The sequence below is a fragment of the Melospiza georgiana genome, chromosome 1 (assembly GCF_028018845.1).
Source record: "Melospiza georgiana isolate bMelGeo1 chromosome 1, bMelGeo1.pri, whole genome shotgun sequence".
In the NCBI taxonomy this organism is placed as follows: domain Eukaryota; kingdom Metazoa; phylum Chordata; class Aves; order Passeriformes; family Passerellidae; genus Melospiza; species Melospiza georgiana.
The window spans coordinates 88450558-88471610 of NC_080430.1; the positions used below are offsets into that span (position 1 = coordinate 88450558).

Consider the following 21053-nt stretch of genomic DNA (forward strand, 5'->3'; position numbering starts at 1 on the left):
GTGATCAAAGGATGTTTCTATTTCCTTGGGAAGAGGAAAAATTCATCACTTTATAAATCACAGCATAAACAAATCTAATCAATACCAGGAGCTTTTTAATAATAATGCATTTCTTATGGCTATTCTCAGTAAAGGTCTCAGCAGTGGATGCTGCACACAGCTAAGAAGAATGAAATAAAACCTACCCCTGACACCGGTTTTCATTTAGCATTAAGGAATTAACTGGAGTATGAGACTGTAACATCCCAAGCACTGATGTGTTTAGAATCTGAGAACTAAGTCTGTACTTTATAGCTTCAGTTCATCTGAACTGTGAAGTGGTATTATAAAATCATTTTTCCTGTCTCCAGAATTCCAGAACATGGGTAGTTTTATTTTTCTCATCTGTTGTGTGCTGTGGCTGGGTCGTTGATGCACTTTGGCAACACGTCCTGAGTGTCTCCTGTAAGAGTATCACGATTTGAACACCTTTTTTGGTTGATGAATAAAGGAGAAGCTCTCCCTCACCTTCTGTGGAATGTGTTGGCCTCTATCCTGATGAATGTTACTGTAAGGTGCAATCATTTATTTCAACTGTGTTGAGAGACTTTCAGAGTCGTTATATGATCTCGTTACAAGCCAGTAAATTGGGATTGTATATCAAGGGATGAAAGTTAGTGCTGAGATCACTAAATAACACATACTTTCAATAGAGCTTTTAAAAATTCTGGCCCATGAATTCTGTGATTAGAACTAGATCATCTATTAACAAGTCAGTGCATGACTAGGGAATAGATCCAAGTACTTCCTAAAATGGAGAATGCTTGGCAAGGTACAACAGTGAGCAGTAAACAGGGTACAAAAAGCTTTGAGTAGTAGAGAAAAGGATTAAGAAAAAGAGAAAGTTTTGTATTACCTCAGAAAGAACTGAGTCATGCAGTTACTTGGTGCAAACATGAAGTTATTAGCAAGGGAAAAAACACATCACAATATTTTTTTTGTCCCGTCTTTAGATGTTAGGCCTCCAAGAATAAAACCAAATATATGTGTATGGGTATTTCTTTGTTTTCAGTTTTTCTTTACTAGCATTACATGCCTAGACATAGTGTGATAGAGAAAACTATTTTTTATTGTTTACTAATAATTAATAATGTCATGCTGCCAGTACCTTGACTCTTTCATATACACAGATTGCATTGCTTGGATATCCAGGTATACAACTGCAGTGTTTTCACTTCAAGTGTTACCTTTTCTTTTCCTTTCTCTTTTTCCAGGTTGACTTTGAACAACTCCAGGAAAACTTGTGTCAGATGGAAAGACGATGCAAAGCATCATGGGATCACCTTAAGGCTATAGCAAAGCATGAAATGAAGCCAAGTCTAAAGCAAAAAATGTCTGAGTTCCTTAAAGACTGTGCAGAAAGAATCATAATCCTGAAGATTGTTCATAGAAGAATAATTAACAGGTACAGAATTCTATTGATGACAGCAATACCTGGATAGTAAATGACTTGATAAAATTATAAGTTATGACATCATAAATATATGTGTTGTGTAAGTGTTTAATGCCCATTCCTGCAGGGAATGTTGCTGAGTTGTGTGTGGTGCATATTTTGTTATAGTCTCCATTTAAGAAATACCCCCACTCCAGAAATTTCTATATTTTTGATTTTAAAAAAGCAATCATCCAGGCAATCATTTATTACCAAGGTGTAATAACTGTGTCTTTTGCCTCCTAGTCCCCAAAAGCTAGCAGCTTTAGAGTTAAGTTGATAGATTTTCTGTTTATCCCTGGAATTTTTTTAAGGAGACTTGACTTACTGTCTGATAAACAAGAACAAACTGTCGCAAAAAAATATTGTTTTCTTGACAAATTCATCATATGAAGAAGCTGAAATCAGTCTTGTACAATGAGTTCTTTTGTAGGCAGAACCACTCTTATTTGCAAGATCTTCGACTATGTGTTTTATGCTTATACCAGCTGAAGACAGATTTAGGATTCCTCTCCCTAGGATTTGCAGTTGAGTTTAATGAAACTGTGAGAGGTTTTCCAACTTCTGGATAATTTCCAAATTGCTGTGGTCAAAATTAAGAACTGGATTCCACATTATCCCAAATTTGTGGGTATACACTTGAGAAGTTGATTCAGTTCTTCTTTCATTTTTGTAATGACTTAGGGTTTGTGCCACAAGTAAGCAGAAATCCCAATTGCAATGGAAGGGAAGTGAATTCATTAGTTTCCTGTTGTGTTTATCATATGCATTGTGCAAGTAAAAAAAATATCAACTTTCTCCTCTGATATCCTGAAATGGCTATGATAGTTTTTAAAAATGTTTTCATATACTTGCATCTTTCTAAGATTGGGAAGACTTTTTGTCCTCAGGGATGTAGATGCAGTTAAAAGGAATTCCCATACATTTTTACACATTCAGTGTGCTGCTGTAAATCATGCAATATAGAAGCAATAGTAAAAACTGCAAATAGTGCAAAAGCTCTGAATGCCACAGAAGCAGTAAAACTGTGAATTGAGAGTGTCCCAAACTAATGTACTTGGTAGATAATATAATTTTATGGTCAGTTTTGTGAACCAGAAATTCTTTCCTTCTTGTGTTTGCTAGCCTGTAAATCTGCATTCTTCTTGTCTAGACTTTGCCCAAAGTCCTAACAGCCTCTTTGAAGTTACTTAATACAAATAAATAGAATTGAAACTTAATAAATATTTTTTTCTATAACAGAAATGAAATTGGTCATTCACGTGCCAAATTAGTCATATAAAGTGATGGAGTTCCATAAATATTTTATCTCCTGCATCAGCCTGGGAAAGTAGACTGGGATGAAGTTATCATAGGCTAGACTTTCATGGTTTTAATTATAAAACATACCAATGTTATGCAAAGCATCCATGAAAATTCTGTAGCACAAAGGAAATGATGGGAGCTAGAAATGTAATAAATGGACTCAGTGAAATAGAGCGTTGTTGTTTTTTTTCCAAGAGACCATCAATAAGGATTTTTTCCCTTTACATTTATAACTCTTTTTTTTCCAGGTTTCACTCATTTTTATTATTTATGGGCCATCCTCCCTATGCAATACGTGAAGTCAACATCAATAAGTTCTGCAAGATTATCAGTGAGTTTGCTCTGGAGTACCGCACCACCAGGGAACGAGTCCTGCAGCAAAAACAGAAACGGGCTAACCACAGGGAAAGAAACAAGACCAGAGGGAAAATGATTACAGATGTAAGTGGCAAATGGTATCTCCCATAGCATGGATTTTTAAAACTTTCTTTCACTGCATGTGGTATATGAAGTATTGTTATTCCATTTTTTAATTTTAGGGGTCCTTGTGCTGTAAGTAATGAATTCTCCTCTATTAGAAGACAAAACTTGCAAGTCCTTGATAGTGTATAATTTCTACTTCATAAAAATGTATAGGACAAGAACGAACTGAAATTAATTATCCAAAAAGAGCTTCTCTGTGTGCTGCACAGACAGTGTCCAGAATATCTAGAAGACATCAGCAGCCGTGTGTATCTGACCAGCCAAGAATATGAAAAAGAAAAAAAACCTAGAAATTATAGTCCTAATAGAGAGCATAATTTAGATGATGAATCATTGTAGCTATTTAAGTGATTGCAACCAAATTTTAATGGATTTTTTTTCTCCATCTTACAATATTCTAGTAGTCTTGAGTCTTGACATTTTATTTTTTTATGTCTGTGTGTATATATATATGGACATACACATGTATTTCCTATGCATTTTTTTCTTAACTTTAGGCACAGACCAGCCAATTTTATGGTAATAGACTGCTTTGGGATTCTGAAAGGATGGACAAATTTATGTCCACAGTAGATGTTACTTTGTAAATTTTTTGACTGTAAGATTGAATACTCATAGAAGAAATTAAAATAAGATTAGTTTTCTCAGTATAATAGGTTTTAAAATCCTCTTTTTATATTTTTTCTATATTTTTTTAAGTTGATGTAGTTTGACTCAAACCAAATAGAGTTTTAAGAAGTGCCAGTACTTAATAAAAGTTTCCAGCTGTCTCAAAATCCAGATCTGGAGTCTCGATTAAATGCAAGTGTTTCATTGCATATGAAGCTACCCCTGCCTTTGGCATGAAAAGCTCAAAGCTGATTACAGTTTTATGACTCAGGCAACATGGTTCAATATAAATACATATATATGTATTGGGACTGACATCAGTTGAGATTGTATTTAAGTCATTGACTCAAAATCATTTGTAGATCTTTCCTGGCAATATCCTCTTTACATTTGGAAATCTGCCCCATCTCAAGAAAATGTTAAACCTGCATTATTATCAAAGGATTTATTTTCTGTTGGTGTAGTCTCAGGTTTAGGCAGAGGTTCTGATTTTATACAAAGGGTGTAATATAGTCATACAAATTTACAAAAGTACCACTAGAGAAGTGAAATCACTTTCTGCAATTGCTTCTTGGTTTTCCTGATGTGTTTTAAAGGAGACAAAAGACAGCTTTAACCGAAGAGTTTTATAAATTAAAATTTTCATTCCCTCACATAGCCTTGACACTTTTTATTAGTTTAAGCAAGACAGAGATGTAAAGGATTTACTGTTTTCCTACTGTGTTCCTACCATATAATGTAGTGTTTATGTATTATCTGTCCAGAATAACTGCTGTGGCAGAAAAAAAAGCTGCAGAAAATGCAAGAGGGAAAGGAGTTCTGATCACTGGGTTCAGGAAGCAGAGAAATGGGACCCTTTCAAACCACAAAAAGTCTCAGGCTTGACAGTGAGTCAGCAAGGGGCAGAACCAGGGGCAAAGGCCTGAAAATGGAGGGAAGGAGGCATCAAGGCCTTTCCCAGAACAAAAGTAGTATTGGAGGAAGATCTCTTGTTAAGCTCAAGATTCTGTTGAGATTTGGCAAGAATTAAATGCCATCTGACAGTTAGTGTTAGGCCAAGAAATATCTTACAGATTTTAAAAAAGGGAGTATATTTTGCCTATCACTAATTTATAATTATAGAACAGTTCTATTAGTTTGAAACCAAAAAGCCTGCATGAGTAAAAACCAACAGTCTTTAAAACTGCCCTTACAGGAATATTCTTTAAGGATGTTATTAATGTAGCCACATGGTTATTTCAGAACTTAGCTAAATCTCTTTGAGCATAGCCCTGTAATATGGCCTCATTTACCTTTTATTTGAACTGCACTATATGGTAAAACTGAATTGAAGTTGCATCAGACTATTTGTCACATCTTCCTCTGACAACTTCAAAGTTGTATCTACCTCAGAACAAGTTTCCAAGTCAGCAGGATGGAAGATATTTATGTGCGAAGAATTATGAAAATGTGGAATTTTATTGTAGCTTTGTTTTGGCTGTGGTTTGTATCTGGTCTTGATTTTCTTAGTGTTTTATATTGGAAGGCTTGGAAAGGGGAGATGGATCAGTAATGCAATGACAATGATTCACTAGTTACAAAATACTGATAGAAGAAAGTTGAGATCTTGACATTGGAAAGAAATTCTTTGTAGAAAGTGATTATAATATGCAGTAGTCATATGGAATTTTACTTTCTGCTTTTGATGACCTAAAAGTATTGTACAGTTATTTGAAATTTACCTCCCTGCCCTTTTGAAAGTTTCCTCAGGGTCTCATTTTTATCACCTCACAGTACACTCCTTTTAGGCAGATGAGGAGGGATTCTAACAGAAGCAGGAAAGGAATAAGCCAGAACCAGCCCAGTTCTTAAGGAGAAGGGCTGTTATCTCTCAAACCTTGTCCCCCCTGCAGACTTGGAAGGCAGAGGGTGCTGGCTTGTTGCATGGAGAGTCTGCTGGCTCTTGACATGGAGAACTTGCATCAGCTTCAACAACTGCTCACATGGAGAAGGGCTCAGGAGCACAATGGGGAACATTTCCAGTCTTTGTTTCAGCCTTTTACCACAGATATCTTTGTGTTTAGATGTTCTTTAATAGCTGAAGTTGACTGGGCACTGTCAGAGTAAATCTTGGTGAATGTTGTCTGGAGGAGATGGGTAAGGAAAAAAATAAGTTTTTTGCCACAGTTTCAGAAGGAAAATTGCCTAGTCTCTGTAACCTTATATCTGGCTTTAGCCAACGATGGCACTCATTTCAGGCACTCTAAAAATAACAAGCAAGAAAAATTGGGAAGAAATGCAATTACAGATACAAGTCTCGGCTTTTAAATGATTATTAATAATTGTAGGTAATATAAGCATCTGTCTCCCAGATTTATGAAGCTCTGCTTTTCATGATACTTAAGAGTTTCAATTCCAAAATTGCTATGTAATAGACATAATATTTTATGTCTATTACAGCAAATCCATTGCACAGAAATGCTAGCCTAAAGGAAAAATGTAAGGGCAGGAGGAAGAGAAGGAGAGAAATCTCAAACTGTTCTGCAGCATACAATATTGAATGACAGAAGAATCAAATGGCCTTTTTTCCTTCACATTAACATCTTGTGTCTGCAAGTGATATTCAGTATACCAATATTCTTTCACTGCTTTTTTGGTAATATTATATGTTAAGAAATTCCTAATTTATTTCCATTTCTCAATGGTTTTTATAATGATGAAATAAAGATGTAAATACAAGACAGAATGTACACACCAGGGTGAGGGACAGATTCCTTTGTGAAACATTAGGTTGATTTATTTATTTTGCTGCTTTTACTACTGTTGTCAGTATTTGCTAGAGGCAAATGCCTTTTCAGACATGGGAATATGAAGGGAATGGTGAACTATTCCTCCTGTGCACTGGAGTAGCTTTGGGTGTAGGACAGTAGTTCCAGGAGTGAGTGCTCTCTATGTAGAGCAGGAGGGAGAGAAATGGTAATGCCCAGGTACTGGAGATGAGCAAAATCAAGCAAAGAAGTACTCTTAAAGTGAGTCTACAGCAAATAACTCCTAGCTAGATTAAATGGGCTGGAAGGCCAGCAGTTGGGCCTTTACCCTGTAAAAAGCTAGCTTGATACAAAGTAATGTTATAAATACACTTTTGTTTGGAGCACAGTCTTTGTAATGTGTGTTCTCTAGTATTTTACCTTGCCCTGACTGCCTTTTTGTATTGTTTAGGTTAATTTACTCTTCTGCTGCCCTTTACTTATTGGCTGAATGTACAGAATGAAGCATTACATTAGATAGATAGATAGATAGATAGATAGATAGATAGATAGATAGATAGATAGATAGATAGATAGATAGACAGAGAGATAGATAGACAGATAGATAGATAGACAGAATTAGAATACAAGACTGTTTGTATTGCTTATTCTTCTTTCTGTTTCTTACTCATGACAAAAATGAACAGTGATCCTCTTCAGAAGAATTGTTTTTTATAGAGTGACTCCCTGCCCCCCAGCGAACAGAAGAAAGACAAACAGACAATTTTAATGCAAAGAGAACATACCTGGTATGGTCCCTCTGCAAAACACACTGCCTGTGTTTCTGTCAGTACCACTGTGTCCAAATTAGAATAAGCATCTCACTCTTTGCATAAAACATACCCTTAAAAAGTAATGTTAATGTGCTGCTCAGCGGTCACAGCTAATCTTCTTATGGAGATTGTGCTGAAACTAAACTGAGGGCCAAAGTAAATCAGGCTTTCATATTTAATGATGAATGTTTCTGGAACAGAATGTATCAATCCCAGACAGAAATCAGAGCTGAGATGGAGATAAGGTCAAAAATGTGTATTAGTAACACAAGGGAGAGGAATACTATTGGTGGAATGCTTCTTCAAAAAAAACACAAACCCCACAAATTAAAAAAGTGCATAAAATTTCTGGACTATGTTTGTATTTTATAAACAATCAAACTGAAAATTATGGAAACAGGGAGCCCAGATACTTGAGAAGCCATGTTTTACTTTGGGAAACTTTCATGTGGGGTATCTTCTAGCCCAGTGAAGAATTCCCAAGGCATTTGGAAATACAGATCTAAATAGTTTGCTAATTCCCTGTAAATCCCAAAATTTAAGAGTACTCCATACCCCACAATATTTTTGTATGTCTCTTGCATTTAATGTAGTGCAACCATCAAGATAGTTTTAGATGCCTGCTGTCACAGAGGGTGAAGGCCCTGAATAACAATGGATAATTGCATCTCTGATTTCCAGGATCAGGTATCAGGCAGCTACTGGAGAACTTTAAGCATTTATTGAAAGACTACGCAGCATTTGATTTGAGTGCTCTGTTGAATTGGAAGTTGAAAAAACCCCAGCTTAAAAAAGGAATTAAAACAAACACTTAAGTGTAGAGAAAAGGAATTGCTAAGTTGACCTCTGCACTGAGAGGAACAGCAGCCAGGACCTCCCTGTGCTGCACAGAGCTGGAAGAATGAGAAGGAGTCCTACCTAGTGTTGTCAGCTTCCATGGGGCAAACAACCTCATGACTCAAGGGAGAGAAATGGGATGGGTTAGGGGTAGTTTCAGTTCACCCTTTCTATAAGGAAAATCAGGAAATTTCTACATACAGTACTGGCAGGGACAGAAAAAAAAAAGAAAAAGAAAAAGAAAAGCAAGCTGATTGTCTAAGGCATGAAAATGAGCTCCTTATATGTCTTCTATTTTTATGTCCTCTTATTGCATAAACAGTACCATGGTTACCTCTTACTCTGTCATGGCTTGACAGTGCTGTCTTTCCTAAATCTTGCTGTTTGTCCTTCTCCACCTTGTCCTTTGTTTCCAGTGGCAGACCGATGAAGAAGAGGATGTTGAGGTATGGTTCTCTGAAAAAGCATGTCATCTCATGTCTCCTGTGTGCTGTGACATCTAATTCCTAACTCAGTATGGACTGCTCAACTCCATCTGCTCAACTGGAACTATGAACCATGACATATTTCTCATACCTTTTTGTCTCAATCATAAGAATAAATTTTTACAGTCAGCTTTAACCATATGCATTCCTGTCCTCTTGAATAAGGAAATCCTTATCTGAGGCCTTAATAATTTTAAGTTTCCTCATTTCTTTTCCTTACTGTCTGTAATGTACTGCAAATTCTCCCCATTATCCAAAACATCAGTGATCTAAATGTTATGGATATCATAAGTTACCTTGGGCTATGGATTACCAGGATAACTTCATACTCCTTAAGCTGTGTAACCCCATATGGTATTCTTTTATAAAGTTTTCAAAAGCATCAGGATATGGGGATGTTAAGCAAATCCTAACTGTTTGCCTTGTTGTGTAAATAGAGAATGAGACACTACATTCATCATAGAGGTGAGCCATGGAGTATTTCATGTATCTATCATAAAGTGCTCCTGAAGGGGGTGTTGTAGCTATATTCATAATAAAAGTTTATTGATTTGAGGAGCATCTTTTTTGTAATGCGTTTTTTGTTCAGCATTAGAGGTTTCTTCAATTTGCTGAACATAAACAATGTGTCTTAGTGCTGTTTCATAGTGGTGGTCATTTTCCCACCAGGCTGGGGTTTGAGCAGCAATTTATGGCAACATCGGAAATTAAGGAAATGAAATAAAACTTTTGGCTCTAGAGCTTTGCCCCCCAGTCATGGTTTGTTCTGTATAGCTTAGGGCATGGAAAGAAAATTACATTAATTTGCCTGTTTATGCCAACATGTAACTAATCTGTGTGAACAGGAGCTATCAGTTGTGTGAAGGCTTTATCCTTTGGAATTTTTTGGAAATTGTATTGATTACTGAACTACCCACTTTGTAAAAGAGTAGTCTTAATGTGAAAACAGCATGTCCTTTCATAGGAGTTTTTCTCTAATATTTTTCTGTCTCTTAATTTCACATGTGAAACTCTAGCACTTGCATACTTTTCACTCAAAATGTTTCAAGCTAATCTTTTAACAAGAAAACAAACTTCTAGCTATCAAAATAGGTCTTTTACTGATATATTTAGCTCAGTGCCTTGTAGGGATTATTGTTTTGCTACTCAGTTAACTTGCTATCTTACCCCAAAAAGTCACTATGTTAAAATAGAATCATCTTATCATTGGTTTCCAGATTAAACTTTTTCAATTTGCAGTCTTGAGATGGGGACTTGATCAAAGCTCTGAAAGTAGGGCTCAGTCTTTTCTTTCAATTTACCACTCTCTGACAAAGAGCTTTGCAGGTTTGCATCCCTTTAGCTAACTGGCCTGATATCATCAAGTGAATAATTAATGTTGTTTATTATGCAAAGGAAGAAGAGAATGCAGCACTTGTCCTTTCATCTGTGCTGAATTAGAGTAAGAAAGATTAAAAGGAATAACAAAACATACTTCTGTGTCTGATGCTGGGCTGATATGAGTGAGAGTACTGAGGTTTATTATTATCTGTTGATGCCTGTTTGCTGTCAACAGGGTCGGTATTTCCTGCAGTCAGGGCTGTATTTCCAGTGTGCTTTGACCTTTCTGTAGATAAGAGCACAGTGGTGAATACCAGCATCCCAGCCCTTTGGAGGCAAAGTCTGGGAAGAAAGAGCAGCCCAGCAATGCAAGTGCTTCTCCTTAGGAAGTGCCCACTCCTGCTGCTCCCACCCATTCCCAGGTGTTTGTTTTGGTCACTGGTGGGGATGCTGCATACCCACACTGTGCGTGCCCAGCTAGTGTAGCTGCTGTTGTTCACATAGTCGTGGTGACAGGGAAGCAGAGGGCAGACTCCTCAATCTCTTGTAAAGTTTTATTTGTTCTTCTGACTTCTGACTGCAATTTTTGTGTTTCAGCCATAAATAATTTGTCTGGGTGTTTTGGAACCGGGGACTTTTTAAGTGTTAATGATAATGTGTATTAAAGTTACCTGTAGATAATCGGATTTTAGAGCAGACTGAGAGTTGTCTGAGCAGCAAGGCAGAAAGGCAGGAGGGAAAGGTATCTTTTCCTAGACCACTGTCACCATTTTGCTTTTCTGGTGAAAGTTGATTGTACAGAAAAAAAAGCAATTTCTTTTTTCTGTTGGGTCTCATGCTGTTCCTCTCAGCATTATGCCTGACCCCAGATCAAGCCCAGTCTGGATCGAAGGTTTCAAAGCAAGTCCTTGCTTTGTTCCTTTTACTCTCAGACGTAAGGTCAAAATTACAAAGCTCGAGCTAATGCATCTGTTCTTTCTCTGACTGTGTCTGCTCCCTGCTGTCACCCTGTTTCAGGTTTATTTCTGGTCAGAGTGAATGCTCTGGGAGAGGAGCAACTGTTGCTGGGCTCTTTTGGGAATAGCCCTACTCCAAACCAAGCCTGGGAGGACACTTCTTTCCTTGCAATTCGCAGTCGAGCCCCTGGCCTATTGTCCATGCTGTTCAGTTGACACGACAATTCCTTTTCCTCCCGCAGTCTGGCAAGTTCTCCAGCAGCTCCCCGCCCTGCCAGAGCCAGCCCCAGGGCCTGCAGTACGCCGAGGATGCTGCTGAGCACGAGAACATGAAGGCTGTGCTGAAGACCTGCTCCCCGGGGGGGGACAGCACCATGGCCCTGGGCGTGCGCACTCGGAGCCGCGCCAGCCGAGGTGAGCGCCACTTTTCCTCCTGGGCACCTCTCCTGGGCTGTGGGAGCTGCACCGTGGCCCAGACGTGGGTCATGTGTTCCTCGGGTAGCACTCACGGCTGAAAAGGTGGAAGGGGAAGGAGAACATCCCAGTGGTGTTTTCATGATAGAAGTGATTTGAGGCAAGGGGATGAAGAAGAATTTTCCTGACATTTCAAAACAATTTTCCTGATGTTTCACAGCCAGAGTAGGGGTATCAGGAGTCCAAGTCTGCAGAAATTTTCACTTCTCCCTGCATGATGATGGTGACTGTCCACTAACACACCAATTCTCATTCTCATCATGAAAGCAAAATGGGCCATCTGGAGGATCCAGGATGCGGTTTTCTCTTTGTTTTCAATAGAAGCAAGTAGAAAGCAGCAATTCAAATTCAAGTGAAAAGACCTTGCAGCATTTTATGAACGACTGGGGAGAAAATGGGTAGAAAAAGATGATGTGTCTTTAAACCACCTCCTTGCTAAACTGCAAAGGTAATGGGTACTTGCATTTGTGTTTCCCTCATCACTCCCATAGTTGCAATACATGGAAGATGGTTTTGGAGTAAAGATGATGCACCAAAATTCACGTCTTCATTTTCTTACATGGTATTTCTTCTCCTTCATATCTGAATATCTTACAGTTTCTTGATACCTTTTTTTTGATACAACTGATAGCACATCCACAGCATCCAACTCTAAGTCTGTGTATGTGTAGCTTATTAAGGCTTAAAACCATGGTCCTGGCTAATTCAGAAGTTTCACAGCCCCAGTATCAGAAGCCAGTCAGCTAAGTATGAAGATTAAATAATTCAAGCTGCACTGCAACAAGCTGAACAGCTGAAGTAATCCACTGAATGCTGATGAGGGGAGTATCCTGACTGTGAGAGTCAGCTTGTGTTCCCCAGAAAAACAGCAGAGGCAGAAGATGGATGAGCCAGACAAGAGCTTCTCAGAAGCATTGTTATAGTAGAACTGCTCCTGTAAAAGCAAGGAGATGAACCAGCTGAGTAAAGGCTTAATCAAAGCTGTTCATGTACTTCAGAGATGTGGTATAAAATGGCCTTGTTGGTGATTTCTTAGCTGCTCGCAATTGTACCACATCCACTCCTGCAAAGCTCACTGTCAATATTCACACTGCACACTAGCCTTCAAGTAATTTAAAAATGAAATGCACACAGAACAGTAGCCAGTAGTGAAGGAACCCAAAGATGTGTTACACAATGGTCTGTGGGGTGAGGAGTGCCAGAGCCTTGGATTTGGAAATATGGCTCACTTTTTTGTTTGTGGTTTTAACCAAAACTGCTTTCAGCTTTTCAGCTTGTCACCAACTCTTCTACTCACAGCAGAGCATACACAGTTACATCAGGACACGTGCAGTTCTGTGATAAGAAGGTGAATTCTTCATTGTGAGGGGAACAATACATGTCAAACCACACTTTATGCCCTTTTCTTGTCTCCTTTGCACTAGGTTGTGATACAGATGCTCAGAAATTATGTCTTTCTTTCAGTACCAAAGGACCTGTGTTTCTGATTTGCATCAATCTCTAAGATGTGCCATGTCTTCTGCTGTCTTTGTAATAGGAGCAGAGAGAAACATGGTCACATTACACTATCCATCCTTGGCTTATAGGCAACCTCTAGCAGGCATTTGCCAGTTGTGTGCTCAACAGCAAGACACCATGGCTTAAAGGAATAGAAAGTGTGTATATTAATATGCATAATAATTGTGTTTGAGCTCTTGGCTCTCTCCTGGTGCAGCAGAGAGTCTAGGCTATTATTTAGAAATATTCTCCATTAGGCAGATTCTTCTTTTTTGGTCGAGTTGAAGTCGGGATGACTGAGCTGCCTGCTGTAATTTCCCAAAAAACCCAACTGTAAAACCAAAGTGATGCAAGAGACTTCCTCTGTTCCCTGAATCACCTGCTGGACTTTTCCAGGCCGTATCGGTTCGTGGAACGCTGGCAACGACGACTCGCCGAACGCGACGGATGACGCCGCGGATGAGATCATGGATCGCATCGTCAAGTCCGCCACCCAAGTGCCAAGCCAGCGAGCGGTGCCTAGAGAGAGGAAGCGGTCACGAGCAAATAGGAAGTCATGTGAGTATAAGGCTATTGAATTGCTCAAAGCAAGGGAATGTGCAAATATTTATGTATATCGGTGTAGGAACCAGGCCTTGGGTAGGCAGACATGCTTTGGGAGTGGCTTGAGTGTGTGCTGATGATTGGCTTATGTTCCTCTTACTATTGTTTTTAATCAGTGTTGTATGCAGTGCGTGACTCTGTCTTCTACAGAACTTGAAATGTCCTTAGCAGAGTATGAAGAATGGTTTATGGTGATTTATGACAGTGCTTATGCATAACTAGAGAGTTCAGATCAGGACCTCAGATGGAGACTTCTTAAAATGCTGTAACCTACTGTGAACTGGCATAAAGATTAATAGTTGTTTCTGTAGCTGAACTTATTCATAAAGCAAAAAATAGTCTGAGATATTTCGCCTTTTAAAATCTTTCTCTCTCGTGCTGTATGCTATCTTTTCGCAGCCCTGAAAACAAAATGTCTACTGCTGCTTGGCTGCAAAGTGGTTATAGAGGAGTTTAACTTCCACTGGGAAGAAAAGGTAGCACATTTATAAGGTGGTCTTTCAATGGTGTAGTGTGGCCTTGGGAATGAGCTGCGACACCCAAGTTTGAGGAGTTTGGTTTCATGGTTTAGTAAATCCAGTGTTTAAGAGGTGATGAAACTTTCTGGGTTTGTTTTTTTTTCCTAATGTGCAGAAACTAGTGCAAATACTATGAGAAGGATAACTACCCAAAGAACATAAGATTTTAGTGTTTTAAGTCATTAACCATATGTGGCTTTTTGACAACCTTTCCATCCATTTTTTTAGCATTTCTGGGAAGTTAGGACAAAGAGGAGACAACAACAGTGAGTGAAAAATGACACAGATTTTCTTTCTTGTGGAGTTGTTCTAACATAATGGGTGATCAAAAACATTTGGTATTTGCTATAAATTAGCATGTGCTGAAAGCATATTCACTTTCCCCAACATGCTAAAAAAGGAACTTATGCATGTGGCAATAGCAGAGGCAAAGTGGACACTCTGGTTAGATGAGCCAGTCTCTAAACAAAGAAAATGAGCTGACACTGGATTGTCTGTCTTATCTTCTGTCATACACCGTGCCTTACCTCTTTCTGGCATCACCTGCTGCTACCCACTTCCCCACAGAGTTCTGGCATTCTGCACGTGCTGACTGCTGCAGTTGGCTTGTGCAAATCAAATAAATCTCCTGTATGTTTGCCTATTTCCATGCTTTATCCCTATTTCTGTGGTTTATCCCATATTAAAGTATCTCCTCTGTTGGCAACACTGTCTTCATACACACATATACCAAAACTTCTTATTCCTAATTTTTGCCAGATACCTTTTTTCCCTAGGAAGCACTTGCTGCAGAAACAACAAAACAGGATAATGATAATAAAAATACTATATTATTTTCCAATTGAACTGTCTTTTATACTCAGTAAAAGCATTAAAGTATTAAAAAAGGATTAAACATTCAGTAAATGTTTAGGCTGGGACTGATTTCCATTGTAATTAATCATGATAGGATCCAGTTCTTGTGCTTGTTTTTTCTTCCAGATCTGGATGAGACTCTTAAGTGGATTAAAAGACAGTTTCAAAACAAACATAAAGTTCAGTAGTTTAATGTCCCTTTTAGCTGACATGTGCAGAAGCATGGAAGAAGAATATCCTAACTGAACTGTTTCACTCTGAGAGATAGTCAATATACTTGGATGATGAATTAATTAAGTAGTTTAAAATGCACTCAGCTGGACTGATAATATGACATCTCCAGGAAATGAAGAGATATCAACCCTTGCTAATGCATGATGTGCGTTAAATGGGCAGGAGATAGTCCAGTTAGAAACACATAAACATGTAAGAAAGTAGATTTTTAGGCATATCTCAATGATTTAGATTAGCAGACACTATGATATTTATTACCTGTAGAGCAAAGAGACTCTATTATCTGATAGGTTTGATTCATCACCTTCAATCTTCAGACATCTTTTGGCTTTTGCCATGAGCTGGGTATTCAATCTTTTCAGGAACATCAAAGAGAAACTCACTTGAAAGGAATTATTTTCCCTGTGCATCATGTTGCATATGTCTCATTGCCTTCAGTGCACAACTGGAAAACTTGTCAGGCTTACGTAGCATTCAGCAAAGATTTTATGAGACACATGGTTTTTAACAAAATCAGAAACCCAAAATATTTATATGCAGTTGCACTATAAACGTTTGCTGTGGTTCTAGCAGAAGGTTCTCATAGGCAAGGGATTTTTTCCCATAAAAAAGACAGTGAAATGTGAAGTAAAAAGAAGAAAAAAAAAAACTCATACTAATTAATCAAGTCCTTTATAGCTAGGGGAAAGCGGAAATAGGTTTATGGAAAATGTTATGTTAAATTAATATTAAATTGTTGCAATGGGAAAATGAGACATCTTGATATGTTCATTTGAAGCATTTTACATTTTGTGTTTGTTGACCAGTGTGACTGGTATGGAGAGAGCTTGGTTAGTGCATAATGATGTAGAAGAGTTTGAAAGCTCAGGGTAATCATCAGAATTATTAAATTGGAGGAGGAATAAGGCAGGGAGTCAGCCAACAAAAGACAGATGAAAATGTCTGTATGTGTTGGTTGAAGACAGAAAGGGTCACTGATAGATCAAGATATGACTAGTAGGAAGGAATTTGTTCAGTGGGAGCTGAAGTGAATTACAGAAATCTAAGGTACATGATAAGCGGATAACAACTGAGTTCCTGTGATGGTCTGGAGAGATTCTGTGCTAGACCTTTACACAGTGGAAGATTTTCAGGATAAAATTTATCATTTAGAAGTGCAGTAATCAACTGGAAGTCACTGCCTTATGACAGGTGTTTAGTGACCTGCCTACCAGATACACTAGAGTGGCATTATATCTGAGAAAATAACATTGCAGTTGTATTTGTTCATCAGAAAGGCACAGGATTGAATGAGCCACAGGAACTGAAATGCTCTGTCATCCCCTCAAGGTAATTGTTAAAAGACAGCTTCAAAGGAATTTGCCATGGGAAGATTCTGCCGTGGGGTTTTTTTTCCTCTTATATTTATATTCTGTGTGTAAAAAAATAGGCTCCAGCCACCAGAGATGTCAGTTAAGCATGTTTTAAAAGCATAAAAATTAAGTTGAAAATATATTGTTTCTGTTCTTGCAATCTGAGGGCAGCTTCCTGTGAGAAGGTTTTCTATAACATTATAGGGACATGTTCAACTTAGTAATGAAATAAAGATAATATAATAAGGATTGTCTGGTTCTCTGGTGAGTTTAGGAAAGCCTTCACAAATGATGCCATAACAAACAATGAGTGCAAGGGAAAGTTGGGATAAGAAAGTTTTAGGAATCACTCTACTTGATATTCCAAATTTCATAAAGACTAGCAGTATCATCCATAGGATACAATGTTTTACTTACATATATTTAATTAAAGAGCCTCCCCAAAGCTCCATAATAGCAAATAGGAAGATACTACTGTTTTCTTACTTGTCCATGCTATTTAAATATAGCTCCCTTAAAGGAAAATCAGTCTCCTCAGGATTAGGCCCTTGCTGTGGTGCCATCTCTGTGTTGGTCTCATTGAACTGGATGGATCTGTCTCAGGAGAATGATACAATTCCTATGAGTCAGCATCAGGAAAAATCACTCCAGTTTATTAGACATGAATAAGCATATGGAAGATATTTGCACTAATTCTAGTCTATGCTGGGCAACACTTAGAAATGGGCAGTGCTTAGAAATTGTGAGCAACATTTGTGAATTCCTTAGAAATCAATAGCCAAACAGGACTATTTATTTCAAAGGAAATAGCTCTGTAAAGATGGCTTGACTGTGCAGCACTGTTTGGATCCAGATCTCCATCTGACCCTAGATGATGAACTATAGTGTAGGGCCTGGGTGTGAATGGCATTTGATGATGAGGAGCACACTGATGGCTTTATCAGTTGCTGCTGGAGACACCACATGGGGATGGCACAGAGTGAGAGGCTTGTTTCCCCTCACATTGTTATAACTCAGTGTGTCTCTGTCTGTGTGCACATACTTCTATTACTCTTAGATTTCATTCAAATCTAAAATCTGCTTTAGATTTGAGTTAGAAAAGAGAGTTTGGAATGCATAATAATTGAATCACAATGTAATTTAATATTTAGGTGAGATAACATGATCAAACTGATTTGTGATGTTTAAAAAAAGAGAGACATGATAATGCCTTGTTCTTTTATCAGGCTTTGAAATCATGTGCCAGCCTAATAATGACAGACCTTTGAGGTATGGAAACATCTCATAAGGATTTATTATTTATTTGTGTAATGGCTTGCAGGGAGTAGCAAATACTTACAAATCATGATACAGAAATGGGTCTGAGGTGCCACTCGAGTAGGTGGACATAGGAATTGTGTCAAGTTTACCTGAATCCTGAACAAGTAAACTCAGGGCTGGTGGATTAAATTTAACTACAGAACATCCTAGGTCAGGTTATTCATACTGTAAAAGTGAAATAGGAATCAGCCTGGTGCCATCAGGTGCTGAAATGTGGGAAAGAGCTGTGCCAAAGGGCCAGGCATGGAGGCCAGCTTTAGACAAGTTTTAGTACCACATGCAGTGCTGCTTTGGAATAAACATGTTGTAAGCAAACAAAGTACTACATGGGACACTATTTGAATCCAAAGGTTCATATTTTTTGTTGAGCATTCATAGGGTGCATTGTTTAACTTTTTCTTCATATTTTCTTTGTAATTTTCATTATTTTTCAGTTTCATGTCTCTTCACTTACATTTTCTGGCTTTGAAAATGTACAGAAGTGCCAAAATACCAGGAGGGAGACTGTTCTTCTGGTATTTATAGCCTGACTAAAAGCAGGAGTTAATGGAAATTATACTTTTAAAAAAATGAAAACCTTGCAAGAAGAAAGACTGTATAAAATGCTTTAAAGGCAAACAACATCACTTTGAATTTGCAATTAATTATTTAGGATTTGTGTAGCTGGATCCTATCAGGAGTTAGAGTATGGGGCAGAGTAATCTAGTTAGTGATGCATATTTAGGAACCATTCTTTGCATTTAGAAAAAGTAAATGTATGACTGATGGTATTCAGTATCAAAGTCTGTTTGTTCCTACAGAAAGTACTGAGCCTTCAAAAGCCTGTACATGGTTTAAAAAAATGTAATTATTGAATAAAAATAGAATATGAGATAAAGCACTTAGAGCTCTGGCAGCTGGAAGGTTATCTCCATTAGATGCCAAGATAGCTTGAGTCTTGGATGCCTTTTAAGTAATACATTCTTCCATCCTTAAGATGGAAATATCTTTGCAAAAGTAGGAGAATAGAATTCCATGATCTAAAATAAATAAAAACAAACCCAATGAATTTAAATTATTAATAGCACTTCATGGACTAATAATAAATGCAGTTGAGCACCGTAAGCTCTAGAAATTGATGTATCTAATTAGGGTGAGGCCTCTGTAGTCCCCTAGCTCATCTATGCCAGAGGTCAACATCAACAGCTGTAGGAGAACAAACAGGAGAGGCAGAATCATGGAAGCACAGAATCACTCAGGTTGGAAGAGACCTCCAAGTTCATCAAGTCCAACCTTTCCTTAAGTACCACCATATCTGCAGTTCAGCTGCATAACCATTAGCCATTAGTTGTGTGACCCATAGGACTTGCCATGAGTTTTGATAACTATAAATTTATTTAACTCTTGAGGCTGAATAGCTGGTTCCGTGTTTTCAGTTTTGTCCCTTTTAATTGATGTCAATACCATTTCTAATTTGGCCCACATTTATTTGTAAAGTGTTCAGTTTCTGCTTTACAATGTGTATTGTGGGGTTTTTCAATAGCTTTTTTTTAAGATACCTGATTTTGACAGATAGGGGTAGACATTCTACTTTTTGCATGTTCAGATATATAGTACCTACATATTTTGTTGGCAGTCTCCATGAGTTTCAGACCATTTCTCTCATACCTCAGGGTTTGCTCAAGAGTGTTTGCCTGATCCTAGCAATGTAGAGGGAACTTGCAATCATCCTGTACAATTCTACATCACTGTAGCCTTCAAAACAAAAGGGTTTTTGAAAGGCTGGTTTAAAAAATGGATTGTGAAAGAGGCTTAAATTCATTTTCCACTCACTATTTTAGAGGAATCTGTGAGTCATTTCTAAAATGAGTATTATTCTGATAGAAATTTTTCTTTTGGTGCTCCTAGGCTCAAACTTTCTGATTAAAATAGCTTTTTCTTTCTTTTTTTTTGTTAATAGAGGTCACATAACAAATTATCCTAGCTGCACCAATATGTCCATTCCTTAACTTCATGTTGGATTCCTGTACCACTATTAGATATTTGTGGACTGTAGTATTTGCTTAAAACTGGGCAGTATTATTGTAATACATCACCTGAAAAAGGGGCAAGAAGTCTTTGCATTGATGTGGTAAGTCAGAATTAAATATGCAATGTTTACAAAAGCTACATATCTTTTATCCCTATTTATTTCACTTCACAGGGAGAAGAGAGATAGGAACACTACACATTCACATGTACATGTGCATTACAACCCAAGCACAGGGGTTGTGGTGCAGGAACAAGGAGAAAACTGCTGCTAAGATGGGTGGTCCCAGGTGGTTTTAGAGTAGCTGTCACCTCATGGGACAAGTGTCTGTCCAGGGGAAGCCAGTGTCCCCCCAGGATCTGACAGCATAGGCAGGCCATCCTTGTGCCGTGTCTCCAACATTGGGAGAACCAACTTCCCATGGGCTTCTAGACAAGGACTTAGAAGTGCTGGAATCTCTCTGGCCAACTCTTCTTAGCCAAGTGGCACTTCCTTAATTTCAGGAGAGAACAAGCTGAAGGTAATGCAGGGGAACCTGCAGGAGATGAGCAGCTGATAAAGTGCTATCAGTATTATATGTAGGAAAAAAGCTGTTCCTGTTCCCTGATCACAGCATATTGGCATTGACATTTTCTATATAAATACCATTATGCTACACAGTTTTGCTACTTTTTCAACTGTAGTTCTGTAGGAAGGAATACTTACTCCATTTGTTTGCATCTTATAGGACATACAAATTGTTTTCACTTTTGTCAGTTTGCCATTCACTGCATCAGTCAATTCATCTATATTGTCCTCTGATTTCATTTTAATTGATATCTTTAACAGGAAAGGCTTTTGAATTCTTGTCACAGGATTCATTCCCAAAAGTAAGATACCTAAGTTTTAACTGTCTAAAAAAATGGGGATAGCTGATTTGCACACCATTAATCCAAAGTTGATAGGATATGTATTTTGTTTGCTTTCTCTCGGTATTAAAGTAAGTTGCAAATGCTTCTCCAGTCAGTAATTTATTCCTTATTTTTGTCATCCTTCCTTCCTGAAAGATCACGTCTTTCTAGTAAAACATCAGTCCTAGTAAGAACTCAGCGGCAGTGAGTTGCTGGCTGGAAAAATCACTGAGTTCTTCTGGAAAGCACCTCATCTGAGAAGGAGAGAAGGCAGAGA

At 38.0% G+C, this 21053-nt stretch overlaps 1 protein-coding gene across 3 annotated transcripts in view; it reads left to right on the forward strand.

Annotated features, from left to right (window-relative positions):
• Positions 1-21053, forward strand: part of FHOD3 (formin homology 2 domain containing 3) — a 372998-nt gene that overhangs the window by 341611 nt on the left and 10334 nt on the right. For 2 of the 3 annotated variants that reach the window (XM_058026125.1, XM_058026134.1), the window contains 4 exons: positions 1254-1444; positions 3025-3217; positions 11268-11439; positions 13393-13554. In XM_058026125.1, the coding sequence (XP_057882108.1) occupies positions 1254-1444; positions 3025-3217; positions 11268-11439; positions 13393-13554 (718 nt within the window). Of the gene's footprint in view, positions 1-1253; positions 1445-3024; positions 3218-8680; positions 8711-11267; positions 11440-13392; positions 13555-21053 lie in introns of all 3 variants that reach the window. The other variant, XM_058026115.1, reaches the window with a different exon arrangement.